This window comes from Coregonus clupeaformis, chromosome 13 (genome assembly GCF_020615455.1).
Source record: "Coregonus clupeaformis isolate EN_2021a chromosome 13, ASM2061545v1, whole genome shotgun sequence".
Lineage (NCBI taxonomy): Eukaryota > Metazoa > Chordata > Actinopteri > Salmoniformes > Salmonidae > Coregonus > Coregonus clupeaformis.
Genome location: NC_059204.1, coordinates 45,618,527 through 45,645,640, shown reverse-complemented (window position 1 = coordinate 45,645,640; position 27,114 = coordinate 45,618,527). Strand labels below are relative to the sequence as shown.

Here is a 27,114-nt window from a genome sequence, read left to right as displayed (position 1 = left end):
TGGAAGTAATTGGAGTACATGTACTGTACCCTTTCATGATATCAATGACAAAGACTGCAAATGAAATGTCATCCAATCATGGTTTGTTGTAAGTATTATATATCATATATAAAACAATTTAATTTAATCTCACAAGAAATGGAAATTGTTAACATATTTTAAGAGTTTAAATCATTTTTACATTTTCAGTATGAAACAGTTTCTACTGTAAGTAACCTCACTGCAGGGACAAGACACAGTAATGATTATACCATCCTAATGCAGAAAAGTCACAAACAAATATTGCCTTTCCCTTAAAGCTGTGGTCTTGCTTGGTTTGTGTCAGGCTACAAGTGTTGTCTACTGGCTCCTGACATTAACCACACATGCCTTTCAAATATCATGGCCTTTGGGACTGGGTCAGAGCTGCTATTAATGGACCATGTCTCCATGATAGTACTGCTGTGACTCTTGAACATTGCTGAGGAGGAGCAAGGCATGCTGGGGGCTGTAGTGAAGTGATACAAATAGGCTACAGTTATTTTCATCCCAGTGTTATAGAGAGAAATAACCAGAGGTGTCTGGCCACAGACTAGTAGAACAAATTCATAGCTATTACTGTACATTTTATACCAGCTGAACACTGTTCACATCTCCATGTCTCTTTTATTTTCCTGCAAATAAATAATTGTAATTTGCAACAAGTACTGTATGTTTTACATGACAATTCAATTTAGATTAATTTAGTTTCTAGATGTGAAATAGGCCTAATCTACACATATTCCCATGGAATAATAGGGACTGAGTAGTAATTGGCGCTCTATTTTGAGTATGCCCCGCCTTCTTCTCAATAGTAACGATCACTCCTATAAATATGGGAACATGACCCATCCATGTTGGTGCTTCAGTAGTAGTGTCTGGACTGGGTGGAAGTGCACCTGTCATTTTGTTATAACAAGGAAGCCGGTGTTAGAGCCGACACAAGAGTAGCATTATGTCAAAACCGTTGTCAGATCACGATAGAAAGAAGCAGATCTCCGTGAGAGGTCTTGCCGGTGTGGAAAATGTCGCAGAACTGAAGGTCGCTTTCAACAGGCATCTCCATTTTACACTGGTCAAGGACAGAAATGTGGCAACCAAACGGGATTACTACTTTGCTCTCGCCAACACCGTGCGCGACCACTTGGTGGGCAGGTGGATCAGAACCCAGCAGCACTATTATGAGAAAGATCCCAAAGTAAGTTCAACTATTGTAATGTTCGTATCACCTGTAGCCTACTAAAACCCATAGAACAAAAACCAATAGAAATGAAAATAAACAAATGGAATAAAATGTCAAATGTTCCCTTTGGTTTCACAAAATAATGCAGGTAATATAAAGCAAGTAAACAACATTGTAATATCAAATTCTAGTGGTCCTGGGTATCCCGTACAGGTATCCCATACATATACTGCAAAATGTATTTAAAATGCATCTGAAAATGTATTTAAAATGAATCTGAAAATGCATTTAAAATGTATTAAATATATTTTTTTTAATATTATTTTGCAAATGTTTTATATTTCACATCTTACATGTATTTCAATGAAATGCAACATAAAATAAAGTAACAAAGATTTTATTTTAAAAATTGTGGAACTGAAATTGGGTTGTTGATTGCCTCTGGGGTGTTTCATTTGATTTCATATCTGTAAAGAACAAGGAATTGTTTAGTCAAATTGGGAAAACATTTTGATTGCTTGAGCGTTTATATACCACACAATATTTTAGTCATGAATTTATTATTGTGTACCTCCGACCTCAGGTAATAGGCCTACCGTACCAGTGGCCAGAGGTATTGGCAGGATAACCATGCCAATTTAGGACACATAGGTTTAAAACATCATCTGATCTCCATGGCAATTTAATATGACACATATCATACATAATGTATACTTACCACTGAGTGAAAATGACAGATTTGAAGCCTGATTTTAGGTTTTCCCTAGTCACCCCCCATCAAAGTACTGCTGTCCACAGAGGGACCCTGTCCCTGGGTTAAGTCTCTTTGCCAAATGTTGCCTTGCTGCATGCAAGCGGTATCACCTTCTAATGTCACTGTAATGTTACGCCATGACATTTCCAATCCACTAGTGCTCCTCGGCCTGCGGGACCAAGATGGTTGTGTTGTAATTCTAGACCTCTCTGTGACCTTCTGTCCCCTCCTCTCCTGTACACATACTTTAGTTAATACAGGAGACTATATAGCTACAGTTGTAGGAGTAGCAGAAATGCCAATTGACATCAACAAATGTAAAGTAACAGGGAACAACTTTGTTTCCATGTCTTCATTGATTCGTTTTATCAGACGGAGCCTTCTATCTAGTTATGAATCAGCTTCTTCCATATCTACCTTATTAATGCTAAATCCTTACAGACAGTGACAGATAGTCAGTACAGTTGAACATGATCAAAAGCCGTAAGAAATCTTGACACAAAAAAAAGATATCATATGTATCACAGATATGTCACAAATATCATATATAATATTCCCTTTGTAAAATATGTATTTATGTATGTTTTAATACCATGTTTATACCAACTATGGTAATTACTATACATCAGAAAGATGCTGCCTGTACAGTACTTGCCCCCTGGCCTTCTATTTTATCACCCCATCCAAGGTCAGCTGGTGGTTATGGTGTCCCTAGCTGAAAGGTCAAAAGTTATTACCTCAAAGAAAGGTCAAGATAGAAACCCATATGAGCAGGGAGGGCAAGAGGACATTTAATCTTTGGAAAAAAACCAGGAGGCTGGTTAGTCTAAATTTATGAGAACATAGAGAGCTCTTCTCCTTACATGCCAAAAACGACCATTTATATGCACATTCTAATGCATCTAATAAATCTGCATATGATGTGTTCTTAGATAGGAAAACAGAAACAGGTAACCCACTGGGCAACTTTTTAGTGATATTAAAATGTAGGTGCGGTGGCTCATTAGAATATTTTGGGGTGTGGTTTTCTCACAGATCTTTTTGTGCAACCGTGAGTGAGTGTCATTCCAGTTGATCTAATCTGTTATACTGTCACATGTAATACACGACTATTGCCAGTGTCTTGTGAAAGACTCATGTGTGGCCTTGTGTCAATTGAGAACAATTGAAAAAAGTTAGTAGTTCTCAATTCTCTCCTCAGAGACCCACAGCTGTTCCAGAGGTAGCACACCTGTTTCAACATGTTAATAAACAAAATAATAAAACCTTTTGGAATTTCAACAATATAATATGGCTATTAAACCATAATTCTTAAAAAAAACTATGTTTCTGCAAAGAACCTTTGAGATTGTGGAAGGTTCTTTATAGAACCTTTCTCCATAACAATTCTATAAAGAACCATAAAAAATGGTTCTATATAGTCCATAACCATAGCGGAACCATTCTTGGTGCTATTTATAACTTTTTGTTATGGTTCTTTATAGAACCTTAGGAAAGGGTTCTTTACAGCACCATGCAGGTTCCATTTAGAACCTTATGAGCATGGTTCTTTATAGTGGCACCAAAAAGGGTTCCGCTATGTTACAAGTCAAAGAACCCTTATTTGGCACTATATAGAACCATTGTTTTCTGGTGTGAAGGGTATGTACTAAGATTTTTTTATACCTTGATGCTGGAGCTCCTCGCCACTGTTTAATAAACAAAACAAAAACAATAACAAATGCGCCTGGGGCGGCCAGAGGCACTGTTTCTCCTAATGCGGATCCCAGTTTTAACCCAATGTATCCAAATGATTACCAATTTTATGATAGATGGTCATATTTGTTTAGTACACATTTCCTCGATTTGCACACATTTATACAAGATAGAAAGCGCTTATGGAGGGTTCATTTAAACACTGTACCCCTAGAGTACAACATTAAAGGGAAATTTCAAAATGTTTCAACTTCATATTCATCATCTCCAGCACCACCCCAACATCAACATGCTGTATGTGAAAATGGCGCGTTTCTATGTTTTGCATAAAAGAAGATAGAGGAAGATAAGTGTTTCCAATGACATTGTCAACCAATTAGCAGGCAATGCCTACTAATAATTGGTTAAAATCATGATGCACACCGATGATATCTTTGGTGTTTCCATCTTTTTTTCCACAAAACATAGAAATGTGCCATTTTCACGTATGTTGATGTTGAGATGGTGCTGGAGATGATGAATATGAAGTCCCCGTGTAGCTCAGTTGGTAGAGCATGGTGCTTGCAACGCCAGGGTTGTGGGTCGATTCCCACGGGGGGCCAGTATAAAAATAAATAAAAAATGTATGCACTCACTAACTGTAAGTCGCCCGGGATAAGAGCGTCTACTAAAATGTAAAGTTGAACAATTTTGAAATATTCCTTTAAATAATTTATTACATTTGATAAAATAGCTCTCTACTGTATCAATTCCCTACCTGATACAGTTATGTTTTCAGACCTCTCTTTCACTATTCATGGTTATCACACTCAGACTAACCTTTACAACAACCCCAGCTGAAGCTATTTTTACCTAATCCAAAATGCCAGTGTTATGTAACACCAACAGCAATCTGTCTCCCGTAGCCCCTCTTCCCCCCTCCTCCCTGCCCTCTACCCCCTTCTCTCGCCTCTTGCTAAGTCTAAGGTGTCAGATTTCCACACGCAGACCATAAAAAGTAAAATCAATATTATTGGAATTTCCTTGACAGTTTGAATGGGTGCCCCTACAGTGAAATATTGTTACAGTATATCTGAATCATAAAACTCACGTCAACATTTGGGTTCAGCAAATGACTGTGACTTATCGGGTATTACCTGTAAGGCTAGAGATGCAGTACAACAATCAATAAGATGGTCATACTCTCAATATTGTCTCTTCTCTGGTTATTAGCTCTCCTATGGTATCCCTCTCATCTCTCTATCTCTCTCCCCCCCCCTTCCTTTCCTGTCCTCAGCGGGTGTACTACATCTCCCTGGAGTTCTACATGGGTCGCACCCTGCAGAACACCATGGTGAACCTGGCCCTGGAGAATGCCTGTGATGAGGCCATATACCAGGTGAGGGATGCTGACAGCCATACATCATGTCATGGATTCTGGCCAACATAGCGAAATGGGCTTTTCATTGCTGTAGCTCGCCATGGCAGTCAAACTGACTGCTACTTGTGTAACAAACATCCTCATTTTCAAATGTGTTTAAAGGTCTACCTGAAAGAAATACACTGAAGAAGAGTCTGTAGTGTGCCCAGACTAAAGACTAAGTTGTGGGTGGATGTTAAAGGTCCAATGCAGCCGTTGTTATCTCAATATCAAATCATTTCTGGGTAACAATTCATTACCTTACTGTGATTGTTTTCAATTTAAATGGTCAAGAAGAAACAAAAATAGCTTCTTAGAAAATAGCAATTTTTCAAGCAATAATTTTGCTAGAACTGTCTGGGAGTAGTCTGAGTGGCAGGGGAAAACTGAAAACGAGCGGTTATTGGCAGAGGTTTGGAACTTTTCTTATTGGTTTATTCACTTATTTACCGCCTGGTGTTGTCACCAGACAGGCCAAAACTCCATCCAACCAAAACAGGCTGACATTTCAGGCGGCCTTTTCAAACAGCTCTTACACTAAGGGCATCATCATCTTTTTCACAATTACACAGTATTATTCCAACCTCATTGTTTGGAAATATATATAAAACACAGGAAAATCACCTTTTTGACCTCACTAGGCCTTTAACCGCCAATTGGGCTCTGGTTAGACAGTGACCAGGACAAGATTCCAAAGAACATTTAACCATATTATTGGCACCAATCCGGCTCTGTTTTAACTGAATGTCATTGCCACAGAGCTGTGGTTTGAACCTGACATGACCTGAGCCCCTCTGTTCCATAGCTGGGTCTGGACATGGAGGAGCTGGAGGACATGGAGGAGGATGCTGGCCTGGGAAACGGTGGTCTTGGACGTCTTGCCGGTAAGCTGTCTAGCTACTTCCTCTCACAGAGAGAGCGTGACATTCTTGTGCCTTAGACAGTTTAGATCACTAGAATGATCTAAACATGATATAATGGTATAACATGATTATAAACATGATAAGTTAATTTGGCCAGTGTAATCCAAACCTTTCCTCAGCCTGCTTCCTGGACTCTATGGCTTCTCTGGGTCTGGCTGCGTATGGCTATGGTATCCGCTATGAGTTTGGCATCTTCAACCAGAAGATCGTCAATGGATGGCAGGTAACATACGCTCATGTGCTTTTGGGGGGCTTTACCCCATCATTTCCAGACCATAAGACACGGAGGAGTACTGAGAAACAACTGGTTTTGCTGAAAGTGCCCTACAGACTGTTATATAACTAAATGATTGACAGGTTGAGGAGGCTGATGATTGGCTGCGTTACGGCAACCCCTGGGAGAAGTCCCGCCCCGAGTACATGCGCCCCGTCAAGTTCTATGGCAGGACTGAGCACACCCCAGATGGTGTGAAATGGGTTGACACTCAGGTGAATAAAGGACAGGGGTTGGGGTGAGATTGAGGGTGCATATGAGGAAGACGAGTGAGTGCGTGTATATGTGTGTGTGTGTATGTGTGTGTGTGTGTGCGTTCGTGTGTGTGTGTTTGAGAAGGGAGCTGAAAAACAAGGTGTTGATATGGCACTGGATGCCAACAATGAACCATCATTGAATCATCAATGAATATGGATTCCGTTAGCAGGTTTGTCTAATCTCAGTCTCTTGTAATTGTGTTGACAGGTAGTGTTGGCTCTGCCATATGACACCCCTATCCCCGGGTACAGAAACAACATTGTCAACACCATGAGACTGTGGTCTGCAAAGGCCCCATGCGACTTCAACCTGAAAGACTGTAAGTGTCTGACAGAGGCCAGGGCACTATGTATGCGTTGCTTGGATAATTGTTTTCACCTTGACTCGCTGCAATCCACCAATTCATATGCTTATTTTGTTAGATCTGCAAATTGCTAACATTACTCATGTAACTCATGTTACATAATTGGCCACTGGGAACCATTGCCCTGAGGGTGTATTTTTCCTTTTCTCAACAGTCAATGTTGGTGGGTACATTCAGGCTGTGTTGGACAGAAACTTATGTGAGAACATTTCCCGAGTGCTGTACCCCAATGATAACGTAAGAATATATCTGAATGTCTCTCTAATATCCGGTGCAGTGTGGGATTTGATTATATACTGTATATAGATATACTGTAGAATATATTGCAACAGGTCTGCTCTATACTCTGTATTTCTTCACTTAAAAAAATGACTGGCATTGACTGGAATTTGAAATCTTATGTATTGTGATCACAGGAGGTTGGTGGCACCTTAATTAGGGAGAACGGGCTCGTGGTAATGGCTGGAGCGGAATCAGTGGAATGGTATCAAATACATCAAACACATGGTTTCCATGTGTTTGATGCCATTCCATATACTCCATTCCAGCCATTATTATGAGCCGTCCTCCCCTCAGCAGCCTCCACTGATTGTGATGCATTCAAGATGGCGACAAACAGATATGCAGGTCAGTGTGGGCTCACCTCTATATGTCTTCCTCCCCAGTTCTTTGAGGGCAAGGAGCTGCGTCTGAAGCAGGAGTACTTTGTGGTAGCTGCCACCCTTCAGGACATCATCCGTCGTTTCAAGGCCTCCAAGTTTGGCTCCAGAGAGATCGTCCGCACAGACTTTGCCCAGCTGCCCAACAAAGTGAGAACTACCTAGTGGTGATTCAAACATATACTTATTTGTCTCCATGTCACTTATGTCTTCATGTCACTGTTGATGTCTTGTTCAGATGTGGTGGTTTTGTATTCATACTTGTGGATCTCTGTATTTATATTGGTAGTACATTCTAAAGTTATACTTTATCAGTATAGTTATACTGCACGATGTGAATTATTTTCACTTGAACAGAAATTGTGATATAATAAAAAATTATAATAATGTACTCAATGTCTGCCACATCCAGGTTGCCATCCAGCTGAATGACACTCACCCAGCCATGGCCATTCCTGAGCTGATGAGGGTACTGGTTGATGAGGAGAAGCTGGATTGGGACAAGGTGAGTGGAGGAGATGACTATCATCATGACAACTGAATGTGTTTTAGAGGGATTTTACAGCTGTACAACTACACTGGTTCTGATGCATCAAACTAGGTAGACTGAATTATTTTCATTGGCATAGAGCTCGCCAGCTTGTAGTCCTAAAAACCGTAAATTAGTTAACTCTGGTTCTTTCAGTCATTCCTATGGGGAAAATGAATGGGGAAAGAATACCGTTTTGGGATAAACGCAGAAAATAAGGTCTGAGGTTAACACAGGCTTAAGAGATCTTATATGTTCTATGATATAACAGTCAGTTAACCAGACCTTAATGAATTATGAAGCCTTTATGTGATTTTTTAAAATTACATGAATGCTTCAAAATTAATAAAAAGTGACGTTAGCTGATGAAGATGATCTCATAGAACAAAACGTATAAGATCTCCTAAGCCTGTGTTTACCACAGACCTTATTTTCAGCGTTTATCCAAAACCCCTCCAGAAACTCAATTTATTTCCTCATAGGCTTTGGCCAAGAGCCATGGCAGAGTTGGTGCCTACTGCTAAATGACGTAAATGTAAATGTACAAAAAGACGCCATTACTATTGCTCTCTATTGCCCTGGACAGTAGTGTACTGTACATCTGGTATTACTGCCCAGGCCATTTCATATGGAGTTGTACTTCAGTAATTATACCAGCAGGGGGCAACAACGACCAGCATAGTAGAATGTGTTGGCTTGGGCCATAGAGATAAATAGAGGACTAGTGCCCAAAAGCCTGTTTTATCATGGGCAGCACCATTGAGGACTTTCACCATTTTTAATTATTCAACTGGGTCGGACTTCCTATTGGTTAAAGAAGGATCACATAATTCCATCCGGGTCTTCAGGAGGGATCAGCCATTCGATAACTGCAGGTGGCAGTAAGTCGCCAATCTTGGCTTTATACCTGTTCAAACAACACACTCCAGGTGGCAGTATGCACCCTTTCAGATTGTTTACCAACTCAGAAGTAGTAGAAGAAGACGCCATAATGGGACAGATACAAAGAGGAGTCCTCTATCATTTTCTATTGCTTTGGCATTTTTTACATTTACATTTTAGTAATTTAGCAGACACTGTTATCCAGAGCGACTTACAGTTAGTGAGTGCATACATTTTTCATACTTGGCACACACTACAAATAAATATTTAGTACAAATGTAAAGCTAAGACTACTAAGACTACCATTAATTTATCCTACTACTATCTAGAGAGTGTCATGAACCATGAGGTAAATAAATGTTTTTATTTAATTTATTATTTTCACCTTTATTTAACCAGGTAAGCCAGTTGAGAACAAGTTCTCATTTACAACTACGACCTGGCCAAGATAAAGCAAAGCAGTGCGATAAAAACAACAACAACAACACACAGTCAATAACACAATAGAAAATCTATATACAGTGTGTGCAAATGTAGTAAGTTATGGAGGTAAGGCAATAAATAGGCCATAGTGCAAAATAATTACAATTTAGTATTAACACTGGAGTGATAGATGTGCAGAAGATGATGTGCAAATAGAGATACTGGGGTGCAAATGAGCAAAATAAATAACAATGTAATAAACAATATGGGGATGAGGTAGTTGGGTGGGCTAATTACAGATGGTCTGTGTACAGGTGCAGTGATCGGTAAGCTGCTCTGACAACTGATGCTTAAAGTTAATGAGGGAGATAAGAGTCTCCAGCTTCAGAGATGTTTGTAGTTCGTTCCAGTCATTTGCAGCAGAGAACTGGAAGGAATGGCGGCCAAAGGAGGTGTTGGCTTTGGGGATGACCAGTGAGATATTCCTGCTGGAGCGCATACTACGGGTGGGTGTTGCTATGATGACCAATGAGCTAAGATAAGGCAGGGATTTGCCTAGAAGTGATTTATAGATGACCTGGAGCCAGTGTGTTTGGCGATGAATATGTAGTGAGGGCCAGCCAACGAGAGCGTACAGGTCACAATGGTGGGTAGTACAGTGGGGAAAAAAGTATTTAGTCAGCCACCAATTGTGCATGTTCTCCCACTTAAAAAGATGAGAGAGGCCTGTAATTTTCATCATAGGTACACGTCAACTATGACAGACAAAATGAGAATTTTTTCCAGAAAATCACATTGTAGGATTTTTTATGAATTTATTTGCAAATTATGGTGGAAAATAAGTATTTGGTCAATAACAAAAGTTTCTCAATACTTTGTTATATACCCTTTGTTGGCAATGACACAGGTCAAACGTTTTCTGTAAGTCTTCACAAGGTTTTCACACACTGTTGCTGGTATTTTGGCCCATTCCTCCATGCAGATCTCCTCTAGAGCAGTTATGTTTTGGGGCTGTCGCTGGGCAACACGGACTTTCAACTCCCTCCAAAGATTTTCTATGGGGTTGAGATCTGGAGACTGGCTAGGCCACTCCAGGACCTTGAAATGCTTCTTACGATGCCACTCCTTCGTTGCCCGGGCGGTGTGTTTGGGATCATTGTCATGCTGAAAGACCCAGCCACGTTTCATCTTCAATGCCCTTGCTGATGGAAGGAGGTTTTCACTCAAAATCTCACGATACATGGCCCCATTCATTCTTTCCTTTACACGGATCAGTCGTCCTGGTCCCTTTGCAGAAAAAACAGCCCCAAAGCATGATGATTCCACCCCCATGCTTCACAGTAGGTATGGTGTTCTTTGGATGCAACTCAGCATTCTTTGTCCTCCAAACACGACGAGTTGAGTTTTTACCAAAAAAGTTCTATTTTGGTTTCATCTGACCATATGACATTCTCCCAATCCTCTTCTGGATCATCCAAATGCACTCTAGCAAACTTCAGACGGGCCTGGACATGTACTGGCTTAAGCAGGGGGACACGTCTGGCACTGCAGGATTTGAGTCCCTGGCGGCGTAGTGTGTTACTGATGGTAGGCTTTGTTACTTTGGTCCCAGCTCTCTGCAGGTCATTCACTAGGTCCCCCCGTGTGGTTCTGGGATTTTTGCTCACCGTTCTTGTGATCATTTTGACCCCACGGGGTGAGATCTTGCGTGGAGCCCCAGATCGAGGGAGATTATCATTGCTCCCACAGTTGATTTCTTCAAACCAAGCTGCTTACCTATTGCAGATTCAGTCTTCCCAGCCTGGTGCAGGTCTACAATTTTGTTTCTGGTGTCCTTTGACAGCTCTTTGGTCTTGGCCATAGTGGAGTTTGGAGTGTGACTGTTTGAGATTGTGGACAGGTGTCTTTTATACTGATAACAAGTTCAAACAGGTGCCATTAATACAGGTAACGAGTGGAGGACAGAGGAGCCTCTTAAAGAAGAAGTTACAGGTCTGTGAGAGCCACAAATCTTGCTTGTTTGTAGGTGACCAAATACTTATTTTCCACCATAATTTGCAAATAAATTCATAAAAAATCCTACAATGTGATTTTCTGGATTTCTTTTTCTCAATTTGTCTGTCATATTTGACGTGTACCTATGATGAAAATTACAGGCCTCTCTCATCTTTTTAAGTGGGAGAACTTGCACAATTGGTGGCTGACTAAATACTTTTTTCCCCCACTGTATATGGGGCTTTGGTGACAAAACGGATCGCACTGTGATAGACTACATCCAATTTGCTGAGTAGAGTGTTGGAAGCTATTTTGTAAATGACATCGCCAAAGTCAAGGATCGGTAGGATAGTCAGTTTTACGAGGGCATGTTTAGCAGCATGAGTGAAGGAGGCTTTGTTGCGAAAAAGGAAGCCGATTCTAGATTTAACTTTGGATTGGAGATGCTTAATGTGAGTCTGGAAGGAGAGTTATGGTCTAACCAGACACCTAGGTATTTGTAGTTCGATTGAAGAGCTTGCATTTAGTTTTACTAGCGTTTAAGAGCAGTTGGAGGCCACAGAAGGAGTGTTGTATGGCATTGAAGCTTGTTTGGAGGTTTGTTAACACAGTGTCCAATGAAGGCCAGATGTATACAAAATGGTGTCGTCTGCGTAGAGGTGGATCTGAAAATCACCAGCAGCAAGAGCGACATCATTGATATACACAGAGAATAGTCGGCCCGAGAATTGAACCCTGTGGCACCCCCATAGAGACTGCCAGAGGTCCAGACAACAGGCCCTCCGATTTGACACATTGAACTCTATCTGAAAAGTAGTTGGTGAACCAGGCGAGGCAGTCAGTTGAGAAACCAAAGTTATTTAGTATGCCAATAAGAATGCGGTGATTGACAGAGTCATGGGCAAGTTGCAGCGGAGGGTGCAGAGCTGGTGGCCGGGGTAGGGGTAGCCAGGTGGAAAGCATGGCCAGCCGTAGCAAACTGCTTATTGAAATTCTCGATTATCGTAGATTTATCGGTGGTGACAGTGTTTCCTAGCCTAAGTGCAGTGGGTATCTGGGATGAGGTGTTTTTATTCTCCATGGACTTTACAGTGTCCCAAATCTTTTTGGAGTTAGTGCTACAGGATGCAAATTTCTGTTTGAAAAAGCTAGCCTTTGCTTTCCTAACTGATTGTGTATATTGGTTCCTGACTTCCCTGAAAATGTGCATATCGCGGGGGCTGTTCGTTGCTAATGCAGTACGCCACAGGATGTTTTTGTGCTGGTCAAGGATAGTCAATTCTGGGGTGAACCAGGGGCTATATCTGTTCTTAGTTCTGTAAATTTTTTGAATGGGGCATGCTTATTTAAGATGGAGAGGAAAGCACTTTTGAAGAACATCCAGGCATCCTCTACTGACGGAATGAGGTCAATATCCATCCAGGATACCTGGGCCAGGTCAATTAGTAAGGCCTGCTCGCTGAAGTGTTTTAGGGAGCGTTTGACAGTGATGAGGGGTGGTCGTTTGACCGCGGACCCATTACGGACGCAGGCAATGAGGCAGTGATTGCTGGTTGAAGACCAGATCCTGGTTGAAGACAGCGGAGGTGTATTTAGAGGGTAAAATAGTCAGGATGATATCTATGAGGGTGCCCATGTTTACGGATTTAGGGTTGTACCTGGTAGGTTCCTTGATAATTTGTGTGAGATTGAGGGCATCTAGTTTAGATTGTAGGACGGCCGGGGTGTTAAGCATATCCCAGTTTAGGTCACCAAGCAATACGAAATCTGAGGATAGATGGGGGGCAAGCAATTCACATATGGTGTCCAGGGCACAACTGGGGGCTGAGGGAGGTCTGTAGCAAGCGGCAACAGTGAGAGACTTATTTCTGGAAAGGTGGATTTTTAGAAGTAGAAGCTCAAACTGTTTGGGCACAGACCTGGATAGTATGATAGAGCTCTGCAGGCTATCTCTACAGTAGATTGCAACTCCGCCCCCTTTGGCAGTTCTATCTAGACGGAAAATTTTGTAGTTCGGGATAGACATTTCAGAATTTTTGGTGGCCTTCCTAAGCCAGGATACAGACACTGCTATAACATCAGGGTTGGCAGAGTGTGCTAACGCAGTGAATAACTCAAACTTGGGGAGGAGGCTTCTGATGTTAACATGCAAGAAACCAAGGCTTTTACGGTTACAGAAGTCAACAAATGATAGCGCCTGGGGAATAGGAGTGATACTGGGGGCTACAGGGCCTTGGTTAACCTCTACATCACTAGAGGAACAGAGGAGGAATATAATAAGTATACGGCTAAAGGCTTTAAGAACTGGTCTTCTAGTGCGTTCGGTACAGAGAATAAACGGGGCAGATTTCCGGGCGTTGTAGAATAGATTTAGGGCATTATGTACAGACAAGGATATGGAAGGATATGAGTACAGTGGAGGTACACCTAAGCATTGGGTAACGATGAAAGAGATAGCATCACTGGAGGTACCGATTGAGCCGGTCTCCGCGTGTATGGGGGGGTGGGACAAAGAAGCTATCTGAGGCAGGTTGAGCGGGACTGGGGACTTTAGAGTGAAATAGTACAATAACAATTAACCCAAACAGCAATAGGCTAGGCATATTGACATGGGAGAGAGGCATAACGCAATCACAGGTGTTATTCGAGAGGGCTAAGACAACAACTGGTAATGGCGACGAAAGTTTGGGCTGAGGCTAAACAGATAAACAGGACGGGGTACCGTGTAAAGGAACAGTCCAGCGGGCATCAGATGTGTAGCTGAGTGATCATAAGCTCCAGTGAACAGCAATAGGTAAGTCCGGGAGCAGTTCGTAGGCTGCTACAGCACAGGCGAGCAGGAGGCACGGCTGTTGATTGCGCGTGCTAGCGGGCCGGTACTAGCAGATGGATCTTCGTGGTCATCGCAACGGGAAGCCTGTTGAAACCACATCAGACGATTACGTCGGCAGACCAGTCGTGATGGATCGGCGGGGCTCCGTGTCGACACTAGGAGGTCCCGTCCGGTTGACGGAGAGGTGGATAGCCGGGAGATGTGCCTGGCTCGAGGCTAGCTCAAGGCTAACTGGTGCTAGCTTTGGGACAAGTGGTGATTAGCCAACAACAACATCCATTCGGTTGCAGCTAGCTAGTTGTGATGATCCGGTGGTAAGGTCCAGTGATTCAGTGATTCCGGCAGAAAATCCTAAATGCTCTGGATCGATAGCACGCTGTGCAGACTGGCCGATAATTGTCCAGGCTAGAGCTGGCTGGTAGGTAGTGCAGGCCACGGACAGTGGTGAAGACCGCTAACGGTGGCTAATAGCAATAGTTAATAGCAAGTAGCTAGTTAGCTGGCTAGTTTCAGCCCTGGGTTCTTGATAAAAGGTATGAAGAAATAATAGAATCCGTTCCACATTGGGTGAGGCGGGTTGCAGGAAAGTATATTTAGTTAAGGATGGAAAGTGAGATAGAGAAATATATACGAAAAACAAACAAAAAATCTGGCTATTTACACGAGGACACAACATAATACACGACCGCACTGCTATGCCATCTTGGATCTTACCTCTGTCCCTGTGTGTTTCCAGGCCTGGGACGTGTGTGTCCGTACCTGTGCCTACACAAACCACACCGTGCTGCCTGAGGCCCTGGAGCGCTGGCCCCTTGACCTGTTCCATCACCTGCTGCCCCGTCACCTGGAGATCATCTTCGAGATCAATCGTCGCTTCCTGCAGGTACGTACGTGTGGCAGATGGCAGCAAGACTAATGGTACCATATAGGAAGTGTTATTACAGATCAGTGTTCCTTATGCTTTATCTAACTGGAGCTATTGTACCACAAAGTGTTATTAGAGGCTAACTTTATTGAAATCCAACTGAATAACAAAACAATACCTAAATCTTGGTCACACCTGTCCCTCCAGTATGTTGCCTCTAAGTTCCCTGGTGACAATGACCGCCTGCGTCGCATGTCCCTGATTGAGGAGGGCGGATGCAAGAAAGTCAACATGGCTCATCTGTGTATCGTTGGTTCCCATGCGGTCAACGGCGTGGCCCGCATCCACTCTGAGATCCTCATCGCCACTCTGTACGTGTCCTACACAAACACATTGTTATGATTTACCAGTATTAGAACCCAAATGCAGACAAGTACACCAAGCCAGAGAAGGTTTAACAGGTTTATTTAAAATGTTCAATAGTCCAGGTTTCCAATAATAGGGGAAGAGCAAGTCCAGGTTACAGGGAGGGTAACAGATCCAGGTCAGGGCAGGTGTGGTACCGTAATGTCCTAGTGTCCGTGGTGAGTCCAAAAGAGAGGTCCGGTAGTGGAGAGCAGGATGGTGGTGGCAGGAGTGAAGCGGAGGCAGGAGTCAGGTTCCAAATATCTGTGGCACAGGAGAAAAAGTAAATAGAACAGGCCAAAACACAAAGAGCAAAAATAAACAGGTTGAGTCGGCAGCGAGACTAACATGGTCGTCTTGACTATGATCTGACGATGAGTGGTAAGTTTGACCGGGTCTTAAAGGCTGAGGTGATTATGGTGAATGAGCTGCAGCTGGAACCCTGACTCCCGCACACCAGACTTCACTCCTGCAATCAAGGACAGACAGAGGGAAGGGAGAGAGCAGAGAGAGAGCTACCTAGCAGCAGTAGGCCTAACAGTACCCCCCCCTCTACGGACGCCACCTGGCGGCCGGCAGGGGTTTATCGGGATGTAACCTATGAAACTCTCGGACCAGAGCAGGATCCACAATGAAGCTCCTGGGCACCCAGGAACGTTCCTCAGGACCATAACCCTCCCAATCCACCAGGTACTGGAAACCACGACCCCGGCGGCGAACATCCAGAAGTCGCCGGACAGTGTAGACCGGACCCCCACCCACGATCCTGGGCGGAGGAGGGGGGACGAGAGGGCGGGCACAGAGGGCTAACCGACACAGGCTTAATCTGGGAAACATGAAAGGTGGAATGAACCCGTAGGGAGGCAGGAAGCTGTAGCTTAACCGCGCAGGGGTTAACAATAGACAGTATCTTGAACGGTCCTATAAAACGAGGCGCCATCTTCTTAGACTCCACCTTCAATGGAAGGTCCCGTGACTTCAGCCATACCTCTTGACCAGGAGAGTAACCGGGAGCCTGGGACCGGTGACGGTTGGCTTGCCTCTGCATGTACGCCGAAGCTCGGGACAGAGCTACCCTGGCCTTCCTCCAGACCTTGAAGCAGCGGCGCATGTGGGACTGCACAGAGGGTACCGCCAGTTCCCTCTCTTGAGAAGGGAACAGGGGAGGTTGATAACCCAGAGCACACAGAAAAGGAGACAAACCAGAGGAAGCGTTAGTCAAGGTGTTATGAGCATATTCCACCCAGGGGAGCATGGAGCTCCATGACCCAGGGTTAGACCCTGTGACACAGCGAAGAGCGGTCTCCATCTCCTGGTTCGCTCTCTCGGCTTGCCCGTTGGTCTGGGGGTGATATCCAGAGGACAGGCTGGATGTAATGCCCAAAGCTTTACAGAAAGCTTTCCACACCTGGGAGACAAACTGGGGACCCCTGTCAGAGACGATATCCGTGGGTAGACCATGAGAGCGGAACACATGTTCAACCAAAATATCAGCCGTCTCTCTGGCAGTGGGCAGTTTAGGTAGGGCCAAAAAATGAGCGAAACTTAGAAAAACGATCAATCACCGTAAGAATTACAGTCTTTCCAGACGAGGGGGAAGTCCAGTGACAAAATCCATAGCGATATGCGACCAGGGCCGGCTGGGTATAGGTAGAGGTCGTAGATGACCAGCGCTGGCCTGGGTGGAGTTCTTACTTCGTGCACATACCGTACAAGCGGCAATGAAGGCTCGAGTGTCCGCCTCCATCGTGGCCCACCAGAACTTCCGTCGCACAAAGTCAAGGGGTCCGCGAAACTCCAGGGTGACAGGTAAGGGGAGACGAGTGAGCCCACTGAAGTACCTGGGAGCGAGCAGACTCAGGGACAAACATCCGGTTAGGAGGACCCCTCCCAGGGTCAGCTTGATGATGTTGAGCCTGTCTAACAATCCCCTCGATGTCACATGTGACGACCGCAATACTGCAGGTAGGAGGCAAAATGGGTTCAGGGTTACTACCAGTATCAACAGCCGAATGAACACGAGACAGGGCGTCAGGCTTGACGTTGCGTGATCCAGGACGGTAAGACAGAGAAAAATTGAATCTCCCAAAAAATAGTGCCCACCTGGCTTGGCGGGGGGTTGAGCTGCTTCGCTGACTGGAGGTAAGCCAGATTCTTATGATCCGTCCAAACGATGAAGGGTTGTTCCGCCCCCTCCAACCAATGTCGCCACTCCTCGAGAGCCAGCTTAACGGCGAGCAGTTCACGATTGCCAACATCATAATTCCTCTCTGCCTGAGAAAGTTTCCTTGAGAGAAAAGCACAGGGATGCAGTTTGTTATCTTCAGGAGAACGCTGTGACAACACCGCACCTACCCCAGTGTCGGATGCATCCACCTCCACGACAAACTGGCGGTCGGGGTCCCGGCTGCATCAGAATGGGAGCCGAGGCGAAGCGATGTTTCAGTTCTTCGAACGCTGATTCGGCCCCTTCATTCCAAGCGAACGGTCGTGAGATGGAGGTGAGAGCGGTGAGTGGCGCCGCAATGCGGCTGTAGTCCTTGATGAACCTCCTATAGAAGTTCGCAAACCCCAGAAATCGTTGAAGTTGTTTGCGGGTAGAGGGGGCTGGCCAGTCCGTGACAGCAGAGATCTTAGCTGGGTCCATCCGCAACTCCCCCTGAGCGATGATGTAACCCAAAAAGAGGTCTCAGACACATGAAATTCACATTTCTCCATCTTCACAAACAGTTTGTTCTCCAACAACCTTTGCAACACCTGGCGCACATGCAGTTCATGTTCCTGGGAGGACTCTGAGAAAATCAAGATATCATCCAGATAGACAAAAACAAACCGATTCAACATGTCCCGAAGGACATCATTGACTAGTGCCTGAAAAACAGCAGGGGCATTAGACAACCCAAAAGGCATAACCAGATACTCAAAATGTCCCAAGGGTGTGTTGAAGGCAGTCTTCCATTCATCACCTTTACGAATGCGCACCAGGTGATACGCATTTCGTAGATCCAGTTTCGTAAAGATGGTAGCACCATGAAGGAGGGGAAAAGCAGAATTAATCAAAGGCAGAGAATACTTGTTCTTAATGGTGATGTTGTTAAGTCCACGGTAATCAATACAGGGTCTGAGGGTCTTATCCTTCTTAGCAACAAAAAAGAATCCCGCTCCTACAGGTGACGAGGAAGGACGCATAATACCTGCCGCCAAGGAGTCCCGAATGTAGTTCTCCATAGCCTCCGTCTCCGGCCGGGAGAGATTGTACAGGCGACTGCTGGGGAGCGGGGCTCCTGGCTGGAGGTCAATGGCACAGTCGTAAGGCCGGTGAGGAGGAAGAGAAGTAGCTCTGTGTTTGCAGAAAACGGATGCCAGGTCATGATACACGTCAGGAACATTAGAAAGATCCATGGACTCCAGTGGAGGTCGAGGCACAGTACTGGCAGGAGTCAGAGCAGAACACAAACAATTCACATGACAAAATGTGCTCCATGAAACAATTTTACCTGTCACCCAATCAATGTGTGGATTGTGTCTTATGAGCCAGGGGATACCAAGGACCAGAGGGGTCTGTGGGCAGTCGATAATATGGAATTGAATGTTCTCCTGATGATTTCCCGACACTCTAAGACAAACAGGAACAGTCTGATGGGTAATATGGGTCAACAATTGTCCATTCAGACCCTTAGCCTGCAGCGGACAGTCCATAGGAACAGTCTCCAAATCCATTTGTTGAGCCCACTCTCTATCCAAAAGCTTTCGTCTGCACCAGAGTCAATCAGCGCACTAACAGAGAGATTCTGGAACTGCCACTGGAGGGATGCCTGGAGCAGAATGCGGGGAGAAGAGGAAGAATCCGCTGCTCGGCTCACCAAAACTTCTCCCATTAATGATGAGCCGGCCCTTTTCCCGGACGAACTGGGCAGGAAGGAACGAAATGACCAGCTTCTCCACAATACAGGCAGACCCGAGCCTGAATGCGGCGTGCACGCTCCTCTGAGGACAACCGTGCACGACCCACCTCCATGGCTTCGGGTTCAGTGCTCCTCGTATCGACTCGGGAAGACACGGCTTTCTCCGTAGGGAAGATGCGGGGAGGAGTTTGTTGATGACAGACAGGTTGCTTGGAACTAACACTCCTCTCCCGGCGGCGCTCCCGAATCCGATTATCCAACCTGATGGTGAGTGAAATAAGATTATCCAGCGTAGGCGATTCATCATATGACACCAATTCATCTTTTAAAGTCTCCGACAAAGCATTGATGAACACTCCTTGTAATGCCTCGTCATTCCAACCACTCACTGCTGCTAAAGTCCGAAACTCCACTGCCATCTCCGCCACACTGCGAGCCCCCTGCCGAAGAGAAAACAACCGTTTCGCAGCCTCCTTGCCTCGTACGGGGTGGTCAAAACCTTCCTCATCTCAGTGGTGAAGGCAACGTAAGCGTTGCAAATGTCCGACTGACTCTCCCAGACCGCGGATCCCCAGGCACGAGCGGAACCGCTAGTAGAGTTGATAAGGTAGGCAATACGGGCTCTTTCTGAGGCGTAGGTGAGGGGCTGTTGTTCAAACACTAACGAGCATTGAGTCAAAAAATCGCCACAGGTTCCCATGTTCCCGTCATAGCGCTCTGGAGCAGGAACAAAAGGCTCTCTGATCTGGGCTGAAGGGGTAGTAAGGGCAGACACTTGATTGGTGAGTAATTGAACCTGATTAAGCAGCACCTGACTGTCCTCAGCAATCGTCTTAAACAGGGTATCATGTTGGCCAAGTAAAATGCCCTGATTGGCTATGGCAGTCCAAATTTGAGTGCACTCTGGGGTGGTATCCGAGCTACTGTCTGCTGGGTTCATGATGGTCAGATCATACTGTTATGATTTACCAGTATTAGAACCCAAATGCAGACAAGTACACCAAGCCAGAGAAGGTTTAACAGGTTTATTTAAAATGTTCAATAGTCCAGGTTTCCAATAATAGGGGAAGAGCAAGTCCAGGTTACAGGGAGGGTAACAGATCCAGGTCAGGGCAGGTGTGGTACCGTAATGTCCTAGTGTCCGTGGTGAGTCCAAAAGAGAGGTCCGGTAGTGGAGAGCAGGATGGTGGTGGCAGGAGTGAAGCGGAGGCAGGAGTCAGGTTCCAAATATCTGTGGCACAGGAGAAAAAGTAAATAGAACAGGCCAAAACACAAAGAGCAAAAATAAACAGGTTGAGTCGGCAGCGAGACTAACATGGTCGTCTTGACTATGATCTGACGATGAGTGGTAAGTTTGACCGGGTCTTAAAGGCTGAGGTGATTATGGTGAATGAGCTGCAGCTGGAACCCTGACTCCCGCACACCAGACTTCACTCCTGCAATCAAGGACAGACAGAGGGAAGGGAGAGAGCAGAGAGAGAGCTACCTAGCAGCAGTAGGCCTAACACACATAAACATTACATTTAGGCTACATTACATTTGACACATTTAGCAGACACTCCTATCCAGAGCGACTTACAGTTAGTGCCTTCAGCTTAAGGCAGTTAAGCGAGACAACCACGTCACAGTCATAAGCCATTTTTCCCCCTCAGTAAGTAGTTAATTACACATTTAAATCATAATATTTAAATGTAACACATACACATCAGGTGTCAATTGATAGATTAGTAATTTGATGTGTGCACATTTTCAATGGATTAGTTTGAAGAGCTGAAGCAAACTAATTTGATAATATTTTGTACTACTGCATGTTCTGTGTGCAGGTTCAAGGACTTTTATGAGTTGGACCCACACAAGTTCCAGAACAAGACCAATGGCATCACCCCCCGTCGCTGGCTGGTTATGTGCAACCCCGGCTTGGCTGAGGTCATCGCAGATGTAGGGGAACTGTTGCAAAAACATTTAAAAAGTAGTGACAGTTTTGCATTGAATTTGTAGCCATACGTTTTAAATAATTTGTACAAATATTTATAATATCAGTGTTGTAAAATAGATGTTTCTGTTCATGATGAGAGCATCAGTAACCTGATACTTGCACACTAACATTTCTCATGTCATCTCTTTTGTCAGAGAATTGGAGAGGACTTTGTCCGTGACCTAGACCAGCTGAAGAAACTGTTGAAGTTCATTGATGATGACGCTTTCATCCGTGACATCGCCAAAGTCAAGCAGGTGAGTCTCGCTAAGTCACCAGCACGTTGTTTACCAAGATACTGTAGTACATCACAGGAGGCTGGTGAGGGAAGGAGGCTCATAATAATAGCTGGAATGGAGTGAATGGAATGGTATCAAACACATGGAAACCATGTATTTTATGTGTTTGCTACCATTCCATTAATTTCTTTCCAGCCATTACTATGAGCCCGTCCTTCCCAGTTAAAGTGCCATCAGCCACCTGTGGTAGTACTTTCTGTAATTTGGCAAGTTCTGTGCTAACTTCACGCCCCCATCATATCCTCCCTAATGTAGGAGAACAAGCTGAAGTTCGCTGTGCACCTGGAGGAGCACTACAAGGTCAAGATCAACCCCCAGTCCATGTTTGACTTCCAGGTCAAGAGAATCCACGAATACAAGAGACAGCTACTCAACTGTCTGCACATGATCACCTACTACAACCGTTAGTACTTCTCTCTCTCACTCACACACACACACACACACACACACACACACACACACACACACACACAATACCCCCCTCTTATCTCTTTCTCAGGTATCAAGAAGGAGCCAAACAAGCATTGGACCCCAAGAACCATCATGGTCGGAGGAAAGGTATGTTTGGTGCCCTTCAGCCTTCACAGTAACAGCATTTAGTTACAGGAAGTAAATATAGACCAATAACTCACATCCACAACTCATTATGTAACACCCTCTCCCCCATCTCCCAGGCTGCCCCAGGCTACCACACAGCCAAGATGATCATACGTCTCATCACAGCTATCGGTGAGGTTGTCAACCACGACCCCGTTATCGGCGACCGCCTCAAAGTCATCTTCTTGGAGAACTACAGAGTCACCCTGGCTGAGAAAGGTGACCGACTAACCCATAAACCCATGGGTCTCTGTTGTTGTAACATCTGACTAGACGTAACGTCTGGTATAATGTTTAGTTTACCCTCATCCTCAATCTACAATACTCTCCTCTTGTACTGTATACCTCTCTCCATCTTTCATTTTCTCTCTTCCCTCGCTTTCTGTTTTTCCCCACACTTATCGTTTCCCCTCACACTCCTTGTCCCCTCCCAGCCATCCCCTCTGCTGACCTGTCTGAGCAGATCTCTACAGCTGGCACAGAGGCCTCTGGCACTGGCAACATGAAGTTCATGCTGAACGGCGCTCTGACCATCGGCACCATGGACGGAGCCAACGTGGAGATGGCCGAGGAGGCCGGAGAGAAGAACCTCTTCATCTTCGGCATGAGAGTGGAGGATGTGGACGCAATGGACGCCGGCAAAGGGTGAGCAGGAAGACATGGACATGGGGACAGGCTGTGGGATACAAAGAGAGGGCAGGCTGTGCCAGAGGGCGATACACAAGTGGCAGGGTGGAGATACTGTTTGGCCAGGTCTCACTTGAATAAGAGATATCAGTCTCAACATCTAAGATAATATAGTGTATGTTTTTCTGTTGACGATGATAGAGACAAAAACAACCTGGAGAGCGCGTCGATCTGAACAGTGTGCTTTAAACACTGACCTTTGTCTTGTACAGATACCACGCCTCTGAGTACTACAACCGTATTCCCGAGCTGAAACAGGCCATGGACCAGATCGCTGGTGGCTTCTTCAGCCCTAAGCAGCCAGACCTCTTCAAGGAACTTGTGGACCTGCTGATGCACCACGACAGGTAATCACATACACACACACACACACACACACGTCTTTTCTTCAACGTATTCTTAACTAATGTTTTATGTACAGGTTCAAGGTGTTTGCTGACTATGAAGCCTACATCAAATGCCAGGATAAGGTCAATGAACTGTACAAGGTCAGTGTTATGCCTAAAAGACATAGGTCACCTGGTTCAGGTATCCGTCCATACCTTCTCAAATATTGATCTCCTCATCTTTCCTACCCTTCTGTCTGTCCATCTCTCTAAAAAACAGAAACCCAAGGAATGGACCAAGATGGTGATCCATAACATTGCAGGCTGTGGTAAATTCTCCAGCGACCGCACCATTGCCCAGTACGCCCGGGAGATCTGGGGCATGGAGCCCAGCCTGGAGAAGATCCCTGCCCCTGATGAGCAACTCAAATAAGCTGTGCGTCCACTCCACACAGTTCCCTTCTTCACCACTTACCCCACACTACCGCTGTTAGGAAATAAGCACCATTAGATGTGCCTGAGGGAAATGGCAAATAATTTCTTAAAGCACTTCCTACTGGGCACACATTGGTTGAATCAACATTGTTTCCCCGCCATTTCAATGAAATTATGTTGAACCAACGTGGAATAGACGTTGAATTGACGTCTGTGCCCAGTGGGTTGAATGACTTTAGTGATTGATGTCTTACTAGTCTGTCTCATACATAGAGTTCTGGCTGTTCTGGCTATTCACATGAATCATACCATCATTGTTCAAACCCCTTATCATGACATGCATTGAGCCCACAATAGCAGTAAAGGAGAAATGAAGCAATGCCTTCTGTTTTGTGACAACAGAGACATGAATTTACCGGTATTCACTGTTCTGTCACTAATCAGACCATGCAGGTATTAAAGTCTAAACTGCTGTTGTTGTGGAGAGGGCATAAGAGCTGTGTGGTGGGTTTTGTCTTTGGTTGTGCATTCTGTAGTATATATTTATGTATGTGGACTTGGATCCATTCTGAAAGAGTTTCTGTGGTTTTTCTGTAGTTTGAGCTATATGTATTTATCTTAGCTTGAATGCCGTCAATATTGTACATGCATTCTCATAGCATAGTCTCTAGTCAATGATGAGAACCATCATTCTCTTAGGGAACTGCCATGATTGTCACATGTTTGCCCCTCCTACATCCCCCCACCCCATCTACCTGATACGTACAGTGAGGGAAAAAAGTATTTGATCCCCTGCTGATTTTGTACGTTTGCCCACTGACAAAGAAATGATCCGTCTATAATTTTTATGGTAGGTTTATTTGAACAGTGAGAGACAGAATAACAACAACAAAATCCAGAAAAACGCATGTCAAAAATGTTATAATTTGATTTGCATTTTAATGAGGGAAATAAGTATTTGACCCCTCTGCAAAACATGACTTAGTACTTGGTGGCAAAACCCTTGTTGGCAATCACAGAGGTCAGACGTTTCTTGTAGTTGGCCACCAGGTTTGCACACATCTCAGGAGGGATTTTGTCCCACTCCTCTTTGCAGATCTTCTCCAAGTCATTAAGGTTTCGAGGCTGATGTTTGGCAACTCGAACCTTCAGCTCCCTCCACAGATTTTCTATGGGATTAAGGTCTGGAGACTGGCTAGGCCACTCCAGGACCTTAATGTGCTTCTTCTTGAGCAACTCCTTTGTTGCCTTGGCCGTGTGTTTTGGATCATTGTCATGCTGGAATACCCATCCACGACCCAATTTCAATGCCCTGGCTGAGGGAAGGAGGTTCTCACCCAAGATTTGACGGTACATGGCCCCGTCCATCGTCCCTTTGATGCGGTGAAGTTGTCCTGTCCCCTTAGCAAAAAAACACCCCCAAAGCATAATGTTTCCACCTCCATGTTTGACAGTGGGGATGGTGTTCTTGGGGTCATAGGCAGCATTCCTCCTCCTCCAAACACGGTGAGTTGAGTTGATGCCAAAGAGCTCGATTTTGGTCTTATCTGACCACAACACTTTCACCCAGTTCTCCTCTGAATCATTCAGATGTTCATTGGCAAACTTCAGACTGCCCTGTATATGTGCTTTCTTGAGCAGGGGGACCTTGCGGGCGCTGCAGGATTTCAGTCCTTCACGGCGTAGTGTGTTACCAATTGTTTTCTTGGTGACTATGGTCCCAGCTGCCTTGAGATCATTGGCAAGATCCTCCCATGTAGTTCTGGGCTGATTCCTCACCATTCTCATGATCATTGCAACTCAACGAGGTGAGATCTTGCATGGAGCCCCAGGCCGAGGGAGATTGACAGATATTTTGTGTTTCTTCCATTTGCGAATAATTGCACCAACTGTTGTCACCTTCCCACCAAGATGCTTGGCGATGGTCTTGTAGCCCATTCCAGCCTTGTGTAGGTCTACAATCTTGTCCCTGACATCCTTGGAGAGCTCTTTTGTCTTAGCCATGGTAGAGACTTTGGAATCTGATTGATTGATTGATTATGTGGACAGGTATCTTTTATACAGGTAACAAACTGAGATTAGGAGCACTCCCTTTAAGAGTGTGCTCCTAATCTCAGCTCGTTACCTGTATAAAAGACACCTGGGAGCCAGAAATCTTTCTGATTGAGAGGGGGTCAAATACTTATTTCCCTCATTAAAATGCAAATAAATTTATAACATTTTTGACATGCGTTTTTCTGGATTTTTTTGATGTTATTCTGTCTCTCACTGTTCAAATAAACCTACCATTAAAATTATAGACTGATCATTTCTTTGTCAGTGGGCAAACGTACAAAATCAGCAGGGGATCAAATACTTTTTTCCCTCACTGTATGGTGCCTAAGGGACAACCTCTGTGCAAACTCTCTGAGGGGACATAGGCCTGCATTAATATGTTGATCTGTATCTACAGTCTTTTTACTCAATCAGGTAGAAAACCAATGTTAAACAGCTTTATGTTTGCCAACTTGTGTATATGTTTTGTTTTTACCTAAAGAAACTGACGTATGCGTATAGTCCATTTGAAGACCTCTGAGGGCTAGCCTGGGAACCAGAGAAGAAGAGCCGTGGAGGGGTGGAATAACACAGCTGCTCCACAGTTGGAGGAACCGTCAGTGATTTGATGTTGAGAAACCCACACCATGGCCTTCCCAGCAGTCTTTTAGTTTCACCTTACGGCTGTCAATAATGCCAACTGTGGCCAACAAATCCCCATCTCCCCGTCTTTTTAGAATGTTCATCTAGACATACTAAGACAATAAAGTATACTAGACCCTTTGGCTTTTTGTTCATCACACACAAAGATTCCACGATCAGCATGTGTAGTCTAGATATGTTTGTATCTTAGAATTGAAGACCACAAACTCAAATGATGAAACAAGTATAGTTGCCAACTACTTTAATATGGACTCTGATTGATCATACTGACATGGTCAACATTGTCAGTCTGTGTGTTGATAAGTAACCCCATAAACAGAGCTGCAACGCATTGCAAATGGAAACCACGTGCCCTCCAAATTATTTGCCGCCCTCAATGTATTTATTAAGGCAGACTTTTTTTAAACACGCACACATACAGTACTAACATATACCAGTTCACTTCACGTTCAAATACAAATACTGTGTAGGCAACTCAACACTGAAACAGTCTCTGTGACTTGCAGTCTCTGTGACTAGGACCCAAGCTGTTATCAGTATACTGCCAGAGAGCTGTAAAGCATTAAAAGGCATGATGACGTAACGTGTCACCAGTTCTTCCAGATCATTAGTGTACTGAGACTGTGGGATGAATTCACAGAAGGACAGTCCTCTGACACATCCACATGCCCTGCTTCAACGGTTGATTACAATACAAACTTACATTCAATGTATGCACTTTATAAACAGTTGCT

The 27,114-nt window shown here is 44.6% G+C and overlaps 1 protein-coding gene and 1 long non-coding RNA gene across 2 annotated transcripts; one reads left to right on the top strand and one right to left on the bottom strand.

Moving 5' to 3' along the window:
* Positions 1 to 876: 876 nt before the first annotated feature.
* Positions 877 to 26,500, top strand: LOC121579600 (glycogen phosphorylase, muscle form). The gene is made up of 21 exons (XM_041894342.2): positions 877 to 1,216; positions 4,927 to 5,028; positions 5,855 to 5,933; positions 6,092 to 6,195; positions 6,330 to 6,461; positions 6,712 to 6,823; positions 7,023 to 7,105; positions 7,534 to 7,677; positions 7,940 to 8,032; positions 14,926 to 15,072; positions 15,262 to 15,425; positions 21,188 to 21,302; positions 21,495 to 21,596; positions 21,894 to 22,041; positions 22,138 to 22,196; positions 22,313 to 22,454; positions 22,670 to 22,880; positions 23,135 to 23,269; positions 23,344 to 23,410; positions 23,529 to 23,684; positions 26,220 to 26,500. Exons 1-20 carry the CDS (start codon positions 974 to 976, stop codon positions 23,679 to 23,681), a joined length of 2,535 nt encoding a protein of 844 aa, XP_041750276.1. The 5' UTR covers positions 877 to 973; the 3' UTR covers positions 23,682 to 23,684; positions 26,220 to 26,500.
* On the bottom strand, positions 1,496 to 2,159 carry LOC121579601. Its single transcript, XR_006002932.2, has 2 exons — positions 1,920 to 2,159; positions 1,496 to 1,668 (listed from the first exon to the last, which is right to left on the bottom strand). It is a non-coding gene; the product is annotated as an uncharacterized LOC121579601 (long non-coding RNA).
* Positions 26,501 to 27,114: the final 614 nt, after the last annotated feature.